Here is a 19,934-nt window from a genome sequence, read left to right on the forward strand (position 1 = left end):
ATCCAATTAGCCATCTCCCCTGCTCTTTCCCCACTGTTTACCCTTCAAGTATTTATTCAATTCTCTTTTGATGCAACAATGTGTTGTCCGACTAATGGCTGGAGCACTGGGGCAAGTTGTGTGATGAAACCTCCAAGAATACATTTTATCACAGTTGACAACCCTAAAAATAATTGACACAAATATCAAATAAAATCGAAAAGCTACTGGAAATACACAATGGCCAAAATTCTCCAGCTGTCGGGATTCACTTTTCCTGCTGGCATTGCACCCCTGCCATTGGGATTTGCGGCGGCCTGGGGTGGCTTCAATGGGAATCCCATGGACAAGCGGTGGGAAGATAGGTCCTGCCACCAGTGAACGGCCGAGAAACACCAGGTTGGGGGACTGGAGAATCTCACCTAACAGGTCTAACACCCTCTGAAAATAAAAAAGACATGCTATGTGCAACTCTTTGCCTGTATACATGATCTGCAGCATGCTGCAGGCATATGTTCAAGAACAGTATTGCCAGTCTTTCCCTTATTTTTGCAGCAATTTACACATTCTGCCTTCTGTCTACTTGTTAGGTCATATAACCCAGGGATGGAACAATAGCATCCCCTTGTGATCTAGACCAGGGGCGAAATTCTCCGTTATCGGCGGAAACTCCGCCGATCGGCGCAAAAAACGGCGCAAATCCCACTTGCGTCACGTCATAAAAATGGGCCGATAGTCTGCAGCCCGAAATGGGCTAGCAGCGACGTAACGGGATCCGCGCTTGCGCAGTGGTTCACGCCGTGCAGCGTCATATGCGCTGCACGGCGTGACGGCTCATAAGGCCGCGCAGCTCCCCCCCACCCGACCGGAACAGCCGACCGCAACACCCGACTTGATGGCTGGCCGTCGCTCAGCCCCGAGGTTCGAGTCACGCGATGTGGAGGCGCTCCTGGATGCGGTGGAGCAGAGGAGGGACGCCCTGTATCCCGGGCACGGCCGCAGAGTTGCCCCACGCCACAGCCGGCGTCTGTGGAGGGAGGTGGCAGAGGCCGTCACCGCTGTGGCCCTAACACCACGGACAGGCACCCAGTGCCACAAGAAGGTGAACAACCTCGTCAGAGCAGGCAGGGTGAGCGTCCCCCATATCCCCTCTCCCCCAAATCCCCCCCTCCCCCATATCCCCCCCTCCCCCATATCCCCCCTCCCCCATATCCCCCCTCCCCCATATCCCCCCCTCCCCCATATCCCCCCTCCCCCATATTCCCCCTCCCCCATATCCCCCATATCCCCCCTCCCCCATATTCCCCCCTCCCCCATATTCCCCCCTCCCCATATCCCCCCTCCCCCATATCCCCCATATTCCCCCCTCCCCCATATCCCCCCTCCCACATATCCCCCCTCCCCCATATTCCCCCCTCCCCCATATCCCCCCTCCCCATATCCCCCCTCCCCCATATTCCCCCTCCCCATATCCCCCCTCCCACATATCCCCCCTCCCCCATATCCCCCATATCCCCCCTCCCCCATATCCCCCCTCCCCCATATCCCCCCCTCCCCCATATCCCCCCTCCCACATATCCCCCCTCCCCCATATCCCCCATATTCCCCCCTCCCCCATATCCCCCCTCCCCCATATCCCCCTCCCCCATATCCCCAAGTGAATCCAGCCCTAACCTTAACCTCTGCAATGCACGCGCAACTGATGGCGTGCATTCATATACCTGCCTAACACTGTTGCCTTTTACCCCTGCCACCACCCCCCCCCCCCCCCCAGGAGAAGCGCGCACACAACAATAGGGAGCATGTGAGGACTGGAGGAGGGCCCGCTGATGAGAGGCCACTGACCGTACACGAGGAAAGGGCCCTGGAACTGGCTGGCGGACCTGAGGACCGGGAGGTTGCTGATGCAGAGGTCGGGGCCCCACGAGCAAGTGAGCCACCAACAGCCCGTCCCCATATCCCCCCTCCCCTATATCCCCCTCTCCCGTATCACCTGATCACTGCCTGATGTCTAACCATGCATGCTTCATTGTGTATCGCAGGACCAAACGTCCAGGCACCCATCCCCGCAGATGCAGACCGCCCGCAGGATGCCCCTCGGAGACCACGGGAGACGGAGAGACCCGCACCCTCCAGCATGCGACGCCCGCAGGATGCCCCTCGGAGACCACGGGAGACGGAGAGACCTGGAGCAACAGGGAGACGACACCCCCGTCACGTGCGGGAGCGACCACCCAGCGATGAGGGGGGCAGCCACAGGCCCCCGTCACATCCGAGCCAGGACACCACTACCCAGGACACCACTATCCAGGACACCCCTACCCGGGACACCACTACCCAGGACACCCCTACCCGGGACACCCCTACCCGGGACACCACTACCCGGGACAGCACTACCCGGGACAGCACTACCCGGGACAGCACTACCCGGGACAGCACTACCCGGGACAGCACTACCCGGGACACCCCTACCCGGGAAGACGAAATACCGGACAGTGACTCAGAGTGGATGGGTGGAGACGAACCCCCACCCCAAAGTGCCATGGACTCAGAGTGGGACGAAGAGCACGACACAACGCCACTGCTGTCACCAACACCCTCCACCATCGCAGAAACACTCACCACGGTTGGGCACTTTAGTGATGAGGCGTCTGGTACACTCACTGGTGCGCACAACACAGCCGTCCCGGTACAGCAGGTGGAGGTAGGAGCAGCAGAGGGACCGGGCGGTCGGAGGGCAGCCCAGGCCAAGCGAACATCTGCCGCCCAGATGGATCCCGGGTTCCTGCAGTTACCACACCCACACATAGATCCGATGCAACCACCGACACGGAGACGAGCGAATAGGGTGACGGGTGGCTTGCGGCGGCTGCGGTCGCAGGTGGAGGAGTCCACCCGCGTCCAGGAGCTGGGAGTGGTCCCGGTCATGCGTGCCACCCAGGCTGACACCGCACGGGTGGCGTCCGCGGTGGAGGCAATGGGTGCGACGGTGTCAGACATGGGGAACGGTTTGCGAGGCCTGGGGCCTTCCGTGCAGGCGGCGTCTGTGGCCCAGGAAATGGCTGCCCTCTCACAGGAGGCCATGAGCCAGTGCCAGCGCCAGATGGCAGAGGCGCTCAACGCCATAGCCCAGTCTCAGCACGCCATAGCCCAGTCTCAGCAGGCCATGGCCCAGTCTCAGCAGGCCATGGCCCAGTCTCAGCAGGCCATAGCCCAGTCTCTGCAGGCCATGGCCCAGTCTCTGCAGGCCATGGCCCAGTCTCAGCAGGCCATCGCTGAGGGCATCGGCGCCAGTGGCCATGTGCGAGCTGGCGTCGCACTGTCGCAGACAGGGTTCGACAACCCCCTGGGCTCCATGGCTGCAAACCTGCAGACCCCTGTCGATACCAGCACGGGCCTCCAGGACTGGCAGCGCCAGATGTCGGGGGCGCGTCGGATGGCCAGTCCGTTCGCATCCCCCACCCATGTAGAGGCCTGGGGGCCATCGGGCACCCCGAGGGAGGAGGAGGTGGTGTGGTCCGTCCCGGCTCCCTCTGTAGGGGAGGTCCCGGTACACCGCGACACCTCGGACTCCCCCCCTTCCGTCCCAGGTGCATCGGGTGGGCAACGGGCAGGACAGGCTGGCAGCTCGCCATCCCAGTCGCCCGGGCCGCAGCCTGGCCCATCTAGGCCAGGACGCCCCAGGAAACGGCCGCCAAAGGGATCCAGTGTCAGAGGGCAGGAATCACAGGAGTCCACCTCCAGTTCTGCTGTACCGTCTGGGGAACCACGTAGACGTAGTCAAAGGGAACCACGTAGACGTAGTCAAAGGGCCCGTAAGGCCAAACAATTAGACACTGAGTAAGTTGGCACGGGTGCAGGGCACAGATGAGTTTTAGGCGCTAGGGCACGTGCATGAACTCCTTTGGTTATTAAAGTCAATGTTACACCTGCCGAAGCTGCCTTTGTGCTCTGTCCAAAGTGTGCGGGGGTGTCATGTACGTTGAGCGCAAGTGTGTGTGTGAGGGGTGGTCTTACCTCAGCTCCAGGTGAGTCTGCCCCCTTCCCCCTGGGCCGCCATCAACATCCCCCGGGCAGAGGACGGGACCGTGCGCTGCAGTGTCACAGCCGCATGCAGGGATGGTCCGGGTGGATGGTGGTACTGTGGCCATGGGTCAGACATAGTCCAACGATGTAGAGCCAGGAGCTCATCGGAGGCGGGTTGTCATCATTCTCCATGGCCTGCGATAGACACGCGTCCACCCGCAACTGGGTGAGCCCGGCCCGTTGTGCCGCCGGTGGATCGGCAATTGGGAGTGGGGGGGTGGTGTGCATGCGGGTGGGGTGTGTGGGGTTGGGGAGGGGGGTGAGGGTGCTGGGTGGGTGGATGGGTGGGGGGTGTGGGTGGTCGGCTGTTGTCATGGTGTGCGGTCTGTGGCCATACTACCCGATTCCCACGCCCATCTAGTCAGTGAAGCGGGCGTCTATCAGTCTGTCCCGTGCCCGCTGGGCCAGCCGGTAACGGTGGACAGCCACCCGTCTGTGTCTACCCCGTCTGCCCTGACCATTGCCCCCATCCCCCTCATCTGGGGAGGACTGGGCCTCTTCCTGCTGCTCCTCCACTCCGCCCTCCTCTGCCTGCGGCACATCGCCCCTCTGCTGGGCTATGTTGTGCAGGACGCAGCACACCACAATGATGCGGCCGACCCTATCTGACCGATACTGGAGGGCGCCCCCAGAGAGGTCCAGGCACCTGAAACGCATCTTCAGCACGCCAAAGCACCTCTCTATCACTCCCCTTGTCGCTACATGGGCATCATTGTAGCGGTTCTCCGCCTCATTGCGTGGCCTCCGTATAGGCGTCATCAGCCACGATCGCAATGGGTAGCCCCTGTCGCCCAGCAACCAGCCCCTCAGCCGGGGATGGCGTCCCTCGTACATGCCGGGGATGGATGACCGCGACAACACGAATGAGTCGTGTACACTGCCTGGGTGACGGGCGCAGACGTGCAGGATCATCATGCGGTGGTCGCAGACCACCTGTACGTTCATCGAATAGGTCCCCTTCCTATTAGTGAACACGGCCCTGTTATCTGCAGGTGGCCGCACGGCGACGTGCATCCCATCGATCGCGCCCTGGACCATGGGGAACCCGGCAATGGCAGAGAAGCCCACGGCCCGGGCATCTTGGCTGGCCCGGTCCACGGGGAAGCGGATGTAGCGGTGCGCCATGGCATAAAGGGCATCTGTCACTGCCCGGATGCACCGATGCACCGATGTCTGCGATATGCCGGACAGGTCCCCACTCGGTGCCTGGAATGACCCCGTTGCATAAAAGTTCAGGGCCACCGTAACCTTGACGGACACGGGGAGAGGGTGTCCCCCGCCAGTGCCACGCGGTGACAGGTGTGCCAGCAGGTGGCAGATCTGTGCCACGGTTTCCCGGCTCATCTGGAGTCTCCTCCTGCATTCCCGGTCCGTGAGGTCCTGGTATGACTGCCGGGGCCGGTACACACGGGGCGCCCTCGGGTGCCTCCGTTGCCGTGGGGCCGCGACGTCCTCCTCCCCCTCCTCGTCCTGTCGGTCAGGTGTCCCTCCAGCCTGGGCGGCTGCCGCCTGCGCCGCCTCTCTGGCACGCTCCTCCTCCTCCTCCTCCTCATCCAGGGCAACATAGACATGAGCGGCTGCCACCACGGCGGCCAACATCGCTGGATGGTCTGAAAACATGACGGCCTGGTGGGGGGGAGGGGAACGACGACATGTCATCATTGCCCATATCCCCTCCTCCCCCCAGCCAGGTGGCATGGACCGCATGGGTCCAACTGTTGGAGGCTGGCACCTGGCCAGGTGGACCAACTCATTTGCCCTCCCATCACCCACCCCGGCACGGACCCCCTCCCCAACCCCCAACCTCCACCCCAGCACGGACCCCCCCCAACCTCCACCCCGGCACGGACCCCCCCCCCAACCCCCAACCTCCACCCCAGCACGGACCCCCCCCCCCCAACCTCCACCCCGGCACGGACCCCCACCAACCTCCACCCCGGCACGGACCCCCCCCCCCAACCCCCAACCTCCACCCCAGCACGGACCCCCCCCCCAACCTCCACCCCGGCACGGACCCCCTCCCCAACCTCCACCCCGGCACGGACCCCCTCCCCAACCTCCACCCCGGCACGGACCCCCCCCCCCCCAACCCCCAACCTCCACCCCAGCACGGACCACCCCCCCAACCTCCACCCCGGCACGGACCTCCACCCCGGCACGGACCCCCTCCCCAACCTCCACCCCGGCACGGACCCCCTCCCCAACCCCCAACCTCCACCCCAGCACGGACCCCCCCAACCTCCACCCCGGCACGGACCCCCCCCCCCCAACCCCCAACCTCCACCCCAGCACGGACCCCCCCCCAACCTCCACCCCGGCACGGACCCCCTCCCCAACCTCCACCCCGGCACGGACCCCCTCCCCAACCTCCACCCCGGCACGGACCCCCTCCCCAACCCCCAACCTCCACCCCAGCACGGACCGCCCCCCATCCTCCACCCCGGCACGGACCCCCTCCCCAACCTCCACCCCGGCACGGACCCCCTCCCCAACCCCCAACCTCCACCCCAGCACGGACCCCCCCCAACCTCCACCCCGGCACGGACCCCCTCCCCAACCTCCACCCCGGCACGGACCCCCTCCCCAACCTCCACCCCGGCACGGACCCCCTCCCCAACCCCCAACCTCCACCCCAGCACGGACCCCCCCCCAACCTCCACCCCGGCACGGACCCCCTCCCCAACCCCCAACCTCCACCCCAGCACGGACCCCCCCCAACCTCCACCCCGGCACGGACCCCCTCCCCAACCTCCACCCCGGCACGGACCCCCTCCCCAACCCCCAACCTCCACCCCAGCACGGACCCCCCCCCAACCTCCACCCCGGCACGGACCCCCTCCCCAACCCCCAACCTCCACCCCAGCACGGACCCCCCCCCAACCTCCACCCCGGCACGGACCCCCTCCCCAACCTCCACCCCGGCACGGACCCCCTCCCCAACCCCCAACCTCCACCCCAGCACGGACCCCCCCCCCAACCTCCACCCGGCACGGACCCCCTCCACAACCCCCAACCTCCACCCCGGCACGGACCCCCTCCCGGCACTCCCCCGGAGCCCAGCCTACTCTAACCGCCCCCCCCCCCCCCGCCGCACACACACACAAGCCGAGACACACCTCTCCTCAGGCAATCAGTCTGCGGCCACGCCATTTCCTGCCCAGAGCCAACCCCCCAGGCCGTCACTCACCTCCTCGCTGGTCGGCGTGAGCCTGGAGCACCGGGTCACGCCGATGAAAAGGAGGTTTGATTCACGTCGACGTGAACGGTCATCACGTCGACGGGACTTCGGCCCATCCGGAAGGGAGAATATCGGCAGGCCGAAAATCGGCTGCCTTGCGCAGACCCGTGACATTCTCCGCGGCAGCGGCGCCATTAACGCCCCGCCGACTTTTCTCCCTTCGGAGACTTCGGCGGGGGCGGGGGCGGGATTCACGGCGGCCAACGGCCATTCTCCGACCCGGCGGGGGGTCGGAGAATGACGCCCCAGATCTTCACACATTTCCCACATTTTGTATCTTCAGTTTTTTAGCAGGTGAATTGGATTACTCTTGAGCAAGCCAGACTTTGGTTCAAATCATTAAGCTGTTTTATTCCATGGTAAGGTGAAACAGTAATTACGATCAGATTCAAGTAGTTCAATTTTGATGCAATATTTGGCCTTTCTGCCTCAGTTTCCCTGTTGCAAAGTAAGCCTGTCCTTTAAATGGTTGTAACTCTATTGAGTATTATTAATTGTGAGAAGTAACTTTATTGCAGTATTAATGTAAGCCTACTTTTGACACTAATAAAGATTGTTATTATTCTTAAATATTTTAAAGCTTTCCTATATAATGAATATGAGATGTTAACTGATTACAAAGACAAGTTACTAAATTATTTACACATCTGTATAAGTGACTGCCTTGGGTCAATCTTTGTCTCCCAGTCAGAGGGCAAAATTTTTGTTTTTGGGACAGGACCATTTCTGGGTCCTGAGCTGGCAGGAGATCCAATTGTTCACCCATCCAATTAAGGGCAGTAATCTGAAGTCCTCCAGCTGTGAGAGACTGGCAGCCCACCTTGAGAGGTGGGAGCTACTGATGTAAGAACATGGGGCAATAGTAGACCATTTGCCCCCCCCCCCCCCCCCCCCCCACCCCTCGGAGCCTGCTCTACCATTTAAATAGATTTTGGCTGATCTTCTACCTCTATGCCATCTTCCACATTCATCTCAGATCTCGATTTCATTGGGATCAAAAAATCTATCGACCTCTGCTCTGAACATACTCAATGATTTAGCCTCCACAGCCTCTGGGGTAGAGAATTCCAAAGAGTCACCACCCTCTGAGTAAAGAAATTCCTCTTACTCTCAGTCGTGAATGATCTACCTTTTATTCTGAGACTGCGCCCCCTGGATCTAGAATCCCCAAACAGGGGAAACATCATTCCTGCATTTACACTGTAGAACCCTGTAAGAATCTTGTACACTTCAATGAGCTTGCCTCTCATTCTTCTAAACTCTAGAAAATGCAGGCCCAGTCTCCTCAATCTTTTTTCAAAGAACAATCATGTCATCCCCAGAGTTAACTGGTGAACATTTGCCGCATTCTCTCTCTGGCAAGTATTTCCTTCCTTAAATAAGGGGATGGTAGCTGCACACAATACTCCAGGTGTGGTCTCACCAAGACTCAATCCAACTGCAGTAAGACTTCCTTATTCCTGTACTCAAATCCCCTTGCAATAAAGGCCAACGTACCATTTGCCTTCCTAATTACCTGTTGCAACTACTTATTAGTCTTCAGCGCTTTATCAAAAAGGACACCAAAGTGCCATTACCAATCTCTCCCCTTTTAAGAAATTCTGTGCAGGACAGCACAGTAGCACAGTGATTAGCACTGTTGCTTCACAGCGGCAGGGTCCCAGGTTTGATTCCCGGCTTGGGTCACTGTCTGTGAGGAGTCTGCACGTTCTCTAATGTCTGCATGGGTTTCCTCCGGGTGCTCCGGTTTCCTCCCACAAGTCCTGAAAGACGTGCTGTTAGGTAATTTGGACATTCTGAATTCTCCCTCAGTGTACCTGAACAGGTGCCGGAATGTGGCGACTAGGGGCGTTTCACAGTAACTTCACTGCAGTGTTAATGCAAGCCTGCTTGTGACAATAATGAAGATTATTATTATTTCTGTTTTTCCGACCAAAGTGGATAACTTCACATTTTTTCATTTTGAACAGCAGCCTGGGAAGGTAAGTGGTTTCACTGATTGAGTGTTCCGACTGGGGACAAAACTGAAAAATGGCATCACAGGAAGGCTGTGATTTGATTAGCTAATAAGTAATCTGTACAAATTTGAAAATCCATTTTAAATTACTGGTTACAAATTGTGTTCAGATTGACGTAATAGGGAGGAATATTTTAAAAAGTTTAAAAACCAAAATTAAAAACCAATTAAATAAAATAGAGATGGTGGGTCGTGTGATGTGTTATACCTGCATGTTTTGGGAGCAAGTGGACCCCATTAATAATAATCTTTATTATTGTCACAAGCAGGCTTACATTAACACTGCAATGAGGTTACTGTGAAAAGCCCCTAGTCGCCACACTCCGGCACCTGTTCAGCTACACTAAGGGAGATTTCAGAATGTCCAAACTACCTAACAGCACGTCTTTCGGGACTTGTGAGAGCAAACTGGAGCACCTGGAAGAAACCCACGCAGACACTGGGAGAATATGCAGACTCCTCACAGACAGTGACCCAGCGGGGAATCGAACCTGGGACACTGGCATTGTGAAGCAACAGTGCTAGCCACAGTGCTACTATGCCGCCCATGGTTCCTAGTGACCACATCTGTAGTAAAGAAGGTTGCTTGCGGAACTCCGGCTCAGAGTTGATGAGCTGGAGTTTGAGCTTCAGACACTGCGACACATCAGGGAGGGGAGAGGTATCTGAACACTGTGTTCTAGGAGGCAGTCACACCTCTTAGGCTCACAACTTTGAATTTGGCCAGTGGTCAAGGACAGGAGGGTATGGCCGTGAGTGAGGGAGGTAGAGTGACCCTAAGTTCAGGCATGGAGGAGCCTCAGCTCTTGACCTTGTCCAACAGGTACTAGGCATTTGCTCCTGATGTGAATGAGGAAAAGGACTGTATGGAAGATGAGCTAGCTGACCACTGCACCATGGTACAGGAGGCCATTCAAAGGGGGGGAGCAAAAGCAAGTGGTATTTGTAGGGGATTCTATAATTAGGGAGACAGATAGCATCCTTTTCAAGCAGGACCAAGAATCCCACATGGTATGTTACCTACCCGGTGCCAGGGTCAGGGACATCTATCACCGGCTTGAAAGGATAATGGAATGGGAGGGGGACCACGTTAGGACGAACAACAGAGGCATGACTAGGATCTGTTTAGGAATTATCAAGAACTAGGAACAAAATTAATGAACAGGTTCTCAAGGGTTATAATCTCTGGATTACTACCCGAGCCATGTGCAAATTGGCATAGGAATGAGGAAATTAGGGAAGTAAACATGTGGCTAAAGAAGTGGTGCGGGAAAGAAGGGTCCCATTTCATGAGGCACTGGCACCAGTATTGGGGCAGGAGGGATCTGTACTGTTGGGACGGTCTCCACCTGAACCGATCTGGGACCAGCGTTCTAGCGGAAAGGATAAATAGGGTGGTCACAAGGGGCAGGAGTCTCCGACCCCCCGCCAGGTTGGAGAATCGCCGGGGGCTGGCGTGAATCCCGCCCCCGCCGGTTGCCGAATTCTCCGGCACCGGATATTCAGCGGGGGCGGGAATCGCGCTGCGCCAGTCGGCGAGCCCCCCCCGGCGATTCTCCGGCCCACGATGGGCCCAAGTCCCGCTGCTGGAATGCCTGTCCCATCGGCGAGAATCAAACTACCTCTCTTCCCGGCGGGACTAGGCGGCATGGGCGGGCTCCGGGGTCCTGGGCGTGGGGCAATCTGGCCCCGGGGGGTGCCCCCACGGTAGCCTGGCCCGCGATTGGAGCCCACCGATCCGCGGGCGGGCCTGTGCCGTGGGGGCACTCTTTTCCCTCCCCCTCGGCCACAGTCTTCACCATGGCCGACGCGGAAGAGACACCCCACCCCTGCGCATGCGCGGGGAGGCTGGTACAAGAATTGAACCGTGCTGCTGGCCTGCCTTTGTCTGGTTTAAAAGCCAGCTCTTTAGCCCTGTGCTAAACCAGCCGTGTAGCTGGACTAAGAAAAGAAACTATCAGAAAACATTAACACTGATACCAAGAGCTTCTATAAGTATACAAAGAAGAGGAAGAGAATCGCCAAAGTAAATGTTGGACCTTTAGAGGACGATACTGAGGTAATAATGCGGAACACAGACATGGCGGAGGCACTGAACCAGGATTTTGCCTCTGTCTTCACGTAGATGAAAATAAAGAATTTCCAGCAGCTAATGCAGAGGAACAATGTGCAATAAACATCACTAGGGAGACAGTATCGAATAAACTGATGGAATTAAGGGCAGATAAGTCTCCAAGTCATTGATATAGATTGTGAATATCTGGAGCCCAAGCACCAATCCTTGCAGTACCTTATCAATCCCATGATGCCCACCGGAGATTGATTCATTTTCAATGGACTCTGTTTCCTATACATTAACCAATCCTCAATCCATGCCAGTATATTTCTCCCCATCCCATGAGCTCTTATTTTGTTTGTTGTGGAACCCTATTGACAGCCTTCCTAAAATCCAAATACACCACATCCACTGGTTTTCCCTAGCATCAGCTAGACATTGGTAGTTGTGCAGGCCACATATTCAACTGGAAAAATCAGTCGGTGTCTCTCCAGTGCCCTTAATAGGTCCTATAATAATAATAATCTTTATTAGTGTCATTAACTTACATTAACAATGCAATGAAGTTACTGTGAAAGGCCCTTAGTCGCCACATTCTGGCGCCTGTTCGGGTACACTGAGGGAGAATTCAGAATGTCCAATTCACCTAAAAGCACGCCTTTCGGAACTTGTGGGAGGAAACCGGAGCGCCCGGAGGAAACCCATGCAGACACGGGGAGAACGTGCAGACTCCGCACAGGCAGTGACCTAAGCCAGGAATCGCACCCCGGTCCCTGGCGCTGTGAAGCAAGTGTGCTACCGTGCCGTCCAATTAAGGGCCTTAATTGGCAACTGCCAATAGCTTGCTGGTAGCCGCCAGTCAACACCCCCCCCCAACCCCCCTCCCCACTTGTCCACCCACTGCCCCCACCAAAACCATCCACTTTTCAAATAACCTGGAGCTGGAACATATTGGCAAAGTGTTCAGATGTCTATTTCACAGCTTTCCTGCCTCCAGTCCCTCTTCCGCCCAAAGGAAAAATTCTGCGCACAAGGTCAAGCATTCAAGTTGCCCTCCATGTCTTCAGCACATAATTAACTTGATATTACCAGTCCAGCACTGATGGATTAGATATTCTGCCTTTCAGAGGAAATTACAAACTGAGATGTTGTCTGCCCATTCAGGCAGTTGTCAAAATTCCATGTGCTATTTGATGTAGTGTTCTCCCAGTGTTCTAGCCAATGTTTGTACCTCAGTAGACACCATTAAAATTAGATTACCTGCTTATTCATCTCATTGCTGTCAGTAAGACCCTGCTGTGTACAAATTGGTTACTGCAGCACAGTGGTTCGCACTGCTGCGTTACAGCATGAGGCACCCAGGGCGGAATTCTCCAAACCCCCGCCTGGTCGCATTGGCGCCGGCGTGGTCGGCGCGGCGCCGGTCGGGGTATGCGCTGATTCTCCAGCCCGGATGGGCCGTGCGGCCGCCAACAAAAAGCCGAGTCCCGCCGGCGCCGTTCTAACATCCTCTGAGCCGGCGGAAACTCGGCATTGAAGCGTCCGGGGGCAGCCTGTGGGGGAGGTGGGATGGGGTGGGGAGGTCCGACCCCGAGAGAGGGGGGGGGGGCCTCCGTAGTGGCCTGGTCCATGATCGGGGCCCACCAATCGGCGGACTGGCCTTTCTGAAACCCCCCCCCCCCCCCCGGCCTCCTTTCCTCCGCGCCGGCTCCTGTAGCCCTGCGCCATCTAGCGTTGGGGCCACCGCGGGGAAGAAGGCCACTGCGCATGCGCTAGTTGCCGCCGGCCCAACTGCGCATGCGCGGACCCCGCGGCGCTGGGTTCAGGCCGGAATCGGCAGCTGGGGCAGCGCAGGCCACTCCAGCGCCATCTTAGCCCCCTGTGGGCCGCAGAATGGGGTCCCGGAACGGGCGCCGACGTCGGAGTAAAACACTCCCGTTTTTACTCCAGCGTCGGCACTTAGCCGCCCGATGGGAGAATCCCACCCCCAGATTTGATTCTGGCTTTGGATGACTGTCTGTGTGGAGTTTGCACGTTCTCCCAGTGTCTGCGTGGGTTTCCTATGGGTGCTCTGCTTTCTTCCCACAGTCCAAAGCTGTGCAGGCTAGGTGGATTGGCCATGCTAAATTGCCTCTTTGTATCCAAAGATATGCAGATGAGGTGGGATTACAGGGTTACGGTGACAAGAGAGGGGTTGGGAAAGCGGGCCTAGGTAGGGTGCTCTTTCAGAGGGTCGATACATACTCGATGGTTCAAATGGCCTCTTTCTGCACCATAGTGATTCTACGAATTCTATGCATTTGCCTACATAACAATTTTGACAACCCTTTAAAAGTAGCTCTTTAACTGAGCAGTGCTTTGGGATAGACAGAAAACATGAGCCCGGATTTTCCATTGCAAGTCCACCCCTATACGTTGCTAGCGAGGACGGAGAATATGGTGCTCAGCCAAATCTCCCATTCACTGCAGTGTGATCGAAGAATCCCGCTGCCTTAAACAGGCAGAAAGAATCCCGCCCATTGAAGTTTCTATTTAAATTATATTTGTTTCTATTACCACAAAGAACAATGATAATGGGAGATTAATGAACATCCAATGCTTGTGACTGATCAGCATCCTTTTCTGATGCAGTATAAATTGTTGTTCCCTTTGAGATTTCGGGTGGGATTCTCCAATAATGGGCTATGTCCCCACGCCAGTGTGAAAAGCGGTGCCAACCACTCAAGGCGTCAACGGTCCCCGATAATGGGGAATGCTCCCCTTCCTAGGGGGCTAGGTCGTAGCCGGATTGGTCCCCACAGCTCCAGCCGACGCAGAACGGCCCGCGCAAGTTCGCTTATGCGCGGAACGGCCGGTGTAATTCCACGCATGCGCGGGGGTTCCCTTCTCCGCACTGGCACCCGGGCAATATGGCGGAGCCGTACAGGGGCCCAGTGTGTAGGCCTCCACGGAGCAGGGGGCCGCTGTCAACAACCCTCGACCGGCGCGGCGGGAATCCTGCGGGCGCCCGAAAATCGGCGCCGGAGAATGGGGAAGCCAGCGGAGGGGCGGTATTCTCGCGTCCCCCCGGGGATTCCTGACCCACCTCCGGGTCGGAGAATCCCGGCCGATATTCTTGTGAATATGTCCTGACGACTGTAAAATGAAAAGTTTCAACAGCATTGCTCTTTTTTCAACTCAAATTCTGCACTACCAAATGACAATTTGCATTCATGTAATAGTACATTAAACACCATGTTGTAAGTCTCACAAACAGCAATTAGACAAATAACCAGATAATGCTTCAGATAACCTGAAAAATCAGGCAGTGTAGCAGATCCTCAGTACTTCAACTAAAATAGTACTAGATTATATGTTCCCATCTCGGGAGTGGGATTGAGCCCACAACCTTCTGCCATAGAGGCAAGGCATCTTCTATCAAAGAATGCGTATAACCCACTTATCAAAATTTGTAGTCCTTCCCAAAATTAGTTCAGTAATTTTTTTCTTGGCATACATACACAATGATAATCATCATTTTTGTCTCTGCAGCCACATTCACTGATTGGAACACAGCTGTCATCACTGAGTACAAAGCCGTTGTCACATACACATCCTTCCATACACACAGAAGGCTTATCACAGCTGGATTCTGCGTAGATATTATTGCATGTAGGCCGACAAGCTGGAGCACAGGTCATGTAGGAGCTGTTTGGTGGACAATACAGAGCTGCAAAAACAAATATAAAACATTTCCAGATCAGTTAATGAGGTTTTCTGGATCAAGTGAAAGAACAAAGAGAAAAATAACAGGGCGACTTTCAATGCTCCTTGAATGAATCAAATGATTTGTTCGATATAACGTTGAACCAAGTAGAAAGACAACTATAACAATTTCAGGTGCACAGGCATTCAGAATAATATTTTGACAAAAGTGTAAAACTTAATTATTTTCAAGTTCTTTACAGTGTGTTCTTATTCTAAGCAATAGCTCCTTATTGGAAGGTAGTAATGTCTTGTCCTGATGTAGTTCTGTTTAGATTGGTGGATGGGCAATCCTTTGGTTAATAGTTTGCTGCTTATTTCCGCTTACCAATTCTCTACCCCCGCATCTCTTTAGAAGGCAATGATTCAATTTCTGTTGCTAAACCTGGCTTGATGCTTTCAGTACCTTCTTCAAGTGATCATGATTCATGCTGAGCCTTACAATGTAAATATTACAGTCCATCCTGTCACAGAGGATATCTTAAGTTAATCCCCCTTAACATTTACACGAGTACACGCCAAGCAAAGGTTACTGGATAGTGATTAAAAGCATGAACCTTGGAGAATTTCACTTCCCAAACATTGCGAGTTGATCTCAATCCCGGAATCTTTAATACTACTCTGGTAGAAGGCAAGTAAATTAACATTGACTGAAAATTGAACCAAAGATTTCACAAGCTGTACAGCTCAGCTACCCAATGAATAAACCTATGCAGTACTCAATTCTCTGTATTTTTGACATTTCAAAATAAACTTGGTATTATATGATTCTTCACACACATCTCCAAATTTTTTTCTAATAACGTTTAATAATTATTTCAAAGTTAACAATTAAGAAGTCAGTCAATATTAAATGTTGTGCTTTATATTGTATTGTTACCTTGTCACCTTTAAATCATCGTTTGATTTATAGAAATGTGGCTTTATGGGAGTATACTAACCTACTTCATTTTACTTATTGCATTAAATCAGTGTTTTTCAAACTTTTTTGCCTGGGACCCATTTGTGTCCACCAGCCATCCTTTGGGATCCGCACCAGCCAACCTTCCCGACCCACACTGGCCGACCTTGGCAACCATCATTTTCACTTACCTTTAATGTGATAGATGAGCCTGCCTGGTCCACACAATGTCACTTGCTTTGTTATTCAATGTTACATTTCTGATCGTTGTTTGTCATGTACATAAACTATTTGGAGGAAAATGTAGCCGGTCTGAGTAAGTTCGCGGATGACACCAAGGTTGGTGGAGTGGCAGATAGTGTTGAAGATTGCCAGAAGATACAGCAGGACATAGATAGGTTGGCAACTTGGGCCGAGAAATGGCAAATGGAGTATAATCGGGACAAATGTGAAGTAATGAATTTTGGTAGGTCTAACATAGAGGGGAAATATACCGTAAATGGCAAAACTCTTAGAAATATAGAAAGTCAAGAGATCTGGGTGAGCAGGTCCAAAGATCTTTGATCACAAGTGGACAAGGTAGTCAAGAAAGCATACGGAATGCTTGCCTTCATTGGACGGGGCATCAATATAAAAACTGGCAAGTCCTGCTGCAGTTGGATAGAACCTTGGTAAGGCCGCACTTGGAATGTTGCGCACAATTTTGGTCGCCACACTGCCAGAGGGATGTGGAGGATTTGGAGAAGGTGCAGAGGAGGTTTACCAGGATGTTGCCTGGCCCGGAGGGTGTTAGCTATGTGGAGAGGCTGAATAATGTTTTCATTAGAAAAACGGAGGTTGAGGGGTGACCTGATAAGAGGTCTACAAGATTATGAGGGGCTTGGATAGAGTGGATGGCAGGCACTCTTTCCAAAGGGGAGGGGTCAGTCACCAGTGGGCATAGATTGAAGGTCCATGGGGCAAAGACATGCAAGGCAGGTTTTTAACGCAGAGGGTAGTGAGTGCCTGGAACGCGTTGCCATGGGAGGCTGTGGAAACAGGTACATTAACGGCGTTCAAAAGGCATAGAACATAGAACATAGAAAATACAGCACAGAACAGGCCCTTCGGCCCACGATGTTGTGCCGAACTTTTGTCCTAGATTCATCATAGATTATCATTGAATTTACAGTGCAGAAGGAGGCCATTCGGCCCTTTGAGTCTGCACCGGCTCTTGGAAAGAGCACCCTACCCAAACTCAACACCTCCACCCAACACCAAGGGCAATTTTGGACATTAAGGGCAATTTATCATTGGCCAATTCACCTAACCTGCACATCTTTGGACTGTGGGAGGAAACCAGAGCACCCGGAGGAAACCCACGCAGACACGGGGAGGACGTGCAGACTCCGCACAGACAGTGACCCAAGCCGGAATCGAACCTGGGACCCTGGAGCTGTGAAGTAATTGTGCTATCCACAATGCTACCGTGCTGCTCTTAAGAACAAATAAATCTACACTATATAATTTTACCATAATCCATGTACCTATCCAATAGCTGCTTGAAGGTCCCTAATGTTTCCGACTCAACTACTTCCACAGGCAGTGCATTCCATGCCCCCACTACTCTCTGGGTAAAGAACCTACCTCTGATATCCCTCCTTATCTTCCATCTTTCACCTTAAATTTATGTCCCCTTGTAATGGTTTGTTCCACCCGGGGAAAAAGTCTCTGACTGTCTACTCTATCTATTCCCCTGATCATCTTATAAACCTCTATCAAGTCACCCCTCATCCTTCTCCGTTCTAATGAGAAAAGGCCTAGCATTCTCAACCTTTCCTCGTAAGACCAACTCTCCATTCCAGGCAACATCCTGGTAAATCTTCTTTGCACCTTTTCCAAAGCTTCCACATCCTTCCTAAAATGAGGCGACCAGAACTTACAAATGTGGCTTTACCAAAGTTTTGTACAGCTGCATCATCACCTCACGGCTCTTAAATTCAATCCCTCTGTGAATAAACGTGAGCACACCATAGGCCTTCTTCACAGCTCTATCCACTTGAGTGGCAACTTTCAAAGATGTATGAACATAGACCCCAAGATCTCTCTGCTCCTCCACATTGCTAAGAACTCTACCGTTAACCCTGTATTCCACATTCATATTTGTCCTTCCAAAATGGACAACCTCACACTTTTCAGGGTTAAACTCCATCTGCCACTTCTCAGCCAAGCTCTGCATCCTATCTATGTCTCTTTGCAGCCAACAACAGCCCTCCTTACTATCCACAACTCCACCAATCTTCGTATCATCTGCAAATTTACTGACCCACCCTTCAACTCCCTCATCCAAGTCATTAATGAAAATCACAAACAGCAGAGGACCCAGAACTGATCCCTGCGGTTCGCCACTGGTAACTGGGATCCAGGCTGAATATTTGCCATCCACCACCACTCTCTGACTTCTATCGGTTAGCCAGTTCGTTATCCAACTGGCCAAATTTCCCACTATCCCATGCCTCCTTACTTTCTGCAGAAGCCTACCATGGGGAACCTTATCAAATGCCTTACTAAAATCCATGTACACTACATCCATTGCTTTACCTTCATCCACATGTTTGGTCACCTCCTCAAAGAATTTAATAAGACTCGTAAGGCAAGACCTACCCCTCACAAATCCGTGCTGACTATCCCTAATCAAGCAGTGTCTTTCCAGATGCTCAGAAATCCTATCCTTCAGTACCCTTTCCATTACTTTGCCGACCACCGAAGTAAGACTAACTGGCCTGTAATTCTCAGGGTTATCCCTAGTCCCTTTTTTGAACAGGGGCACGACATTCACCTCTCTCCAATCCCCTGGTACCACCCCTGTTGACAGTGAGGACGAAAAGATCATTGCCAACGGCTCTGCAATTTCACCTCTTGCTTCCCATAGAATCCTTGGATATATCCCGTCAGGCCTGGGGGACTTGTCTATCTTCAAGTTTTTCAAAATGCCCAACACATCTTCCTTCCTAACAAGTATTTCCTCGAGCTTACCAATCTGTTTCACACTGTCCTCTCCAACAATATCGCCCCTCTCATTTGTAAATACAGAAGAAAAGTACTCGTTCAAGACCTCTCCCATCTGTTCAGACTCAATGCACAATCTCCCGCTACTGTCCTTGATCGGACCTACCCTCGCTCTAGTCATTCTCATATTTCTCACATATGTGTAAAAGGCCTTGGGGTTTTCCTTGATCCTACCCGCCAAAGATTGTTCATGCCCTCTTTTAGCTCTCCTAATCCCTTTCTTCAGTTCCCTCCTGGCTATCTTGTATCCCTCCAATGCCCTGTCTGAACCTTGTTTCCTCAGCCTTACATAAGTCTCCTTTGTCCTCTTAACAAGACATTCAACCTCTCTTGTCAACCATGGTTCCCTCACTCGACCATCTCTTCCCTGCCTGACAGGGACATACATATCAAGGACACGTAGCACCTGTTCCTTAAACAAGTTCCACATTTTACTTGTGTCCTTCCCTGCCAGCCTATTTTCCCAACTTATGCACTTCAATTCTTGTCTGACAACATCGTATTTACCCTTCCCCCAATTGTAAACCTTGCCCTGTTGCACGTACCTATCCCTCTCCATTACTAAAGTGAAAGTCACAGAATTGTGGTCACATTCTCCAAAATGCTCCCCCACTAACAAATCTATCACTTGCCCTGGTTCATTACCAAGTACTAAATCCAATATTGCCCCTCCTCTGGTCGGACAATCTACATACTGTGTTAGAAAAGCTTCCTGGACACACCAGTTGTCCGGTTGACAGCTAGTAAAAACAGACAGCACAGATTTTATTATACTTCAAATATTCTAACCCTTTTATTGGCATCTTGACAAACACGTGGATAAGATGGGTATAGAGGGATATGGCACAAGGAAGTGCTGAGAGTT

At 53.7% G+C, this 19,934-nt stretch overlaps 1 protein-coding gene across 9 annotated transcripts in view; it reads right to left on the reverse strand.

Moving 5' to 3' along the window:
* Positions 1–19,934, reverse strand: part of LOC140389529 (IgGFc-binding protein-like) — a 266,128-nt gene that overhangs the window by 50,743 nt on the left and 195,451 nt on the right. For all 9 annotated transcript variants that reach the window (XM_072473722.1, XM_072473723.1, XM_072473716.1 and 6 more), the window contains one exon: positions 14,877–15,085. In XM_072473722.1, the coding sequence (XP_072329823.1) occupies positions 14,877–15,085 (209 nt within the window). The remainder of the gene's footprint in view (positions 1–14,876; positions 15,086–19,934) is intronic.

The sequence above is a fragment of the Scyliorhinus torazame genome, chromosome 14 (assembly GCF_047496885.1).
Source record: "Scyliorhinus torazame isolate Kashiwa2021f chromosome 14, sScyTor2.1, whole genome shotgun sequence".
Lineage (NCBI taxonomy): Eukaryota > Metazoa > Chordata > Chondrichthyes > Carcharhiniformes > Scyliorhinidae > Scyliorhinus > Scyliorhinus torazame.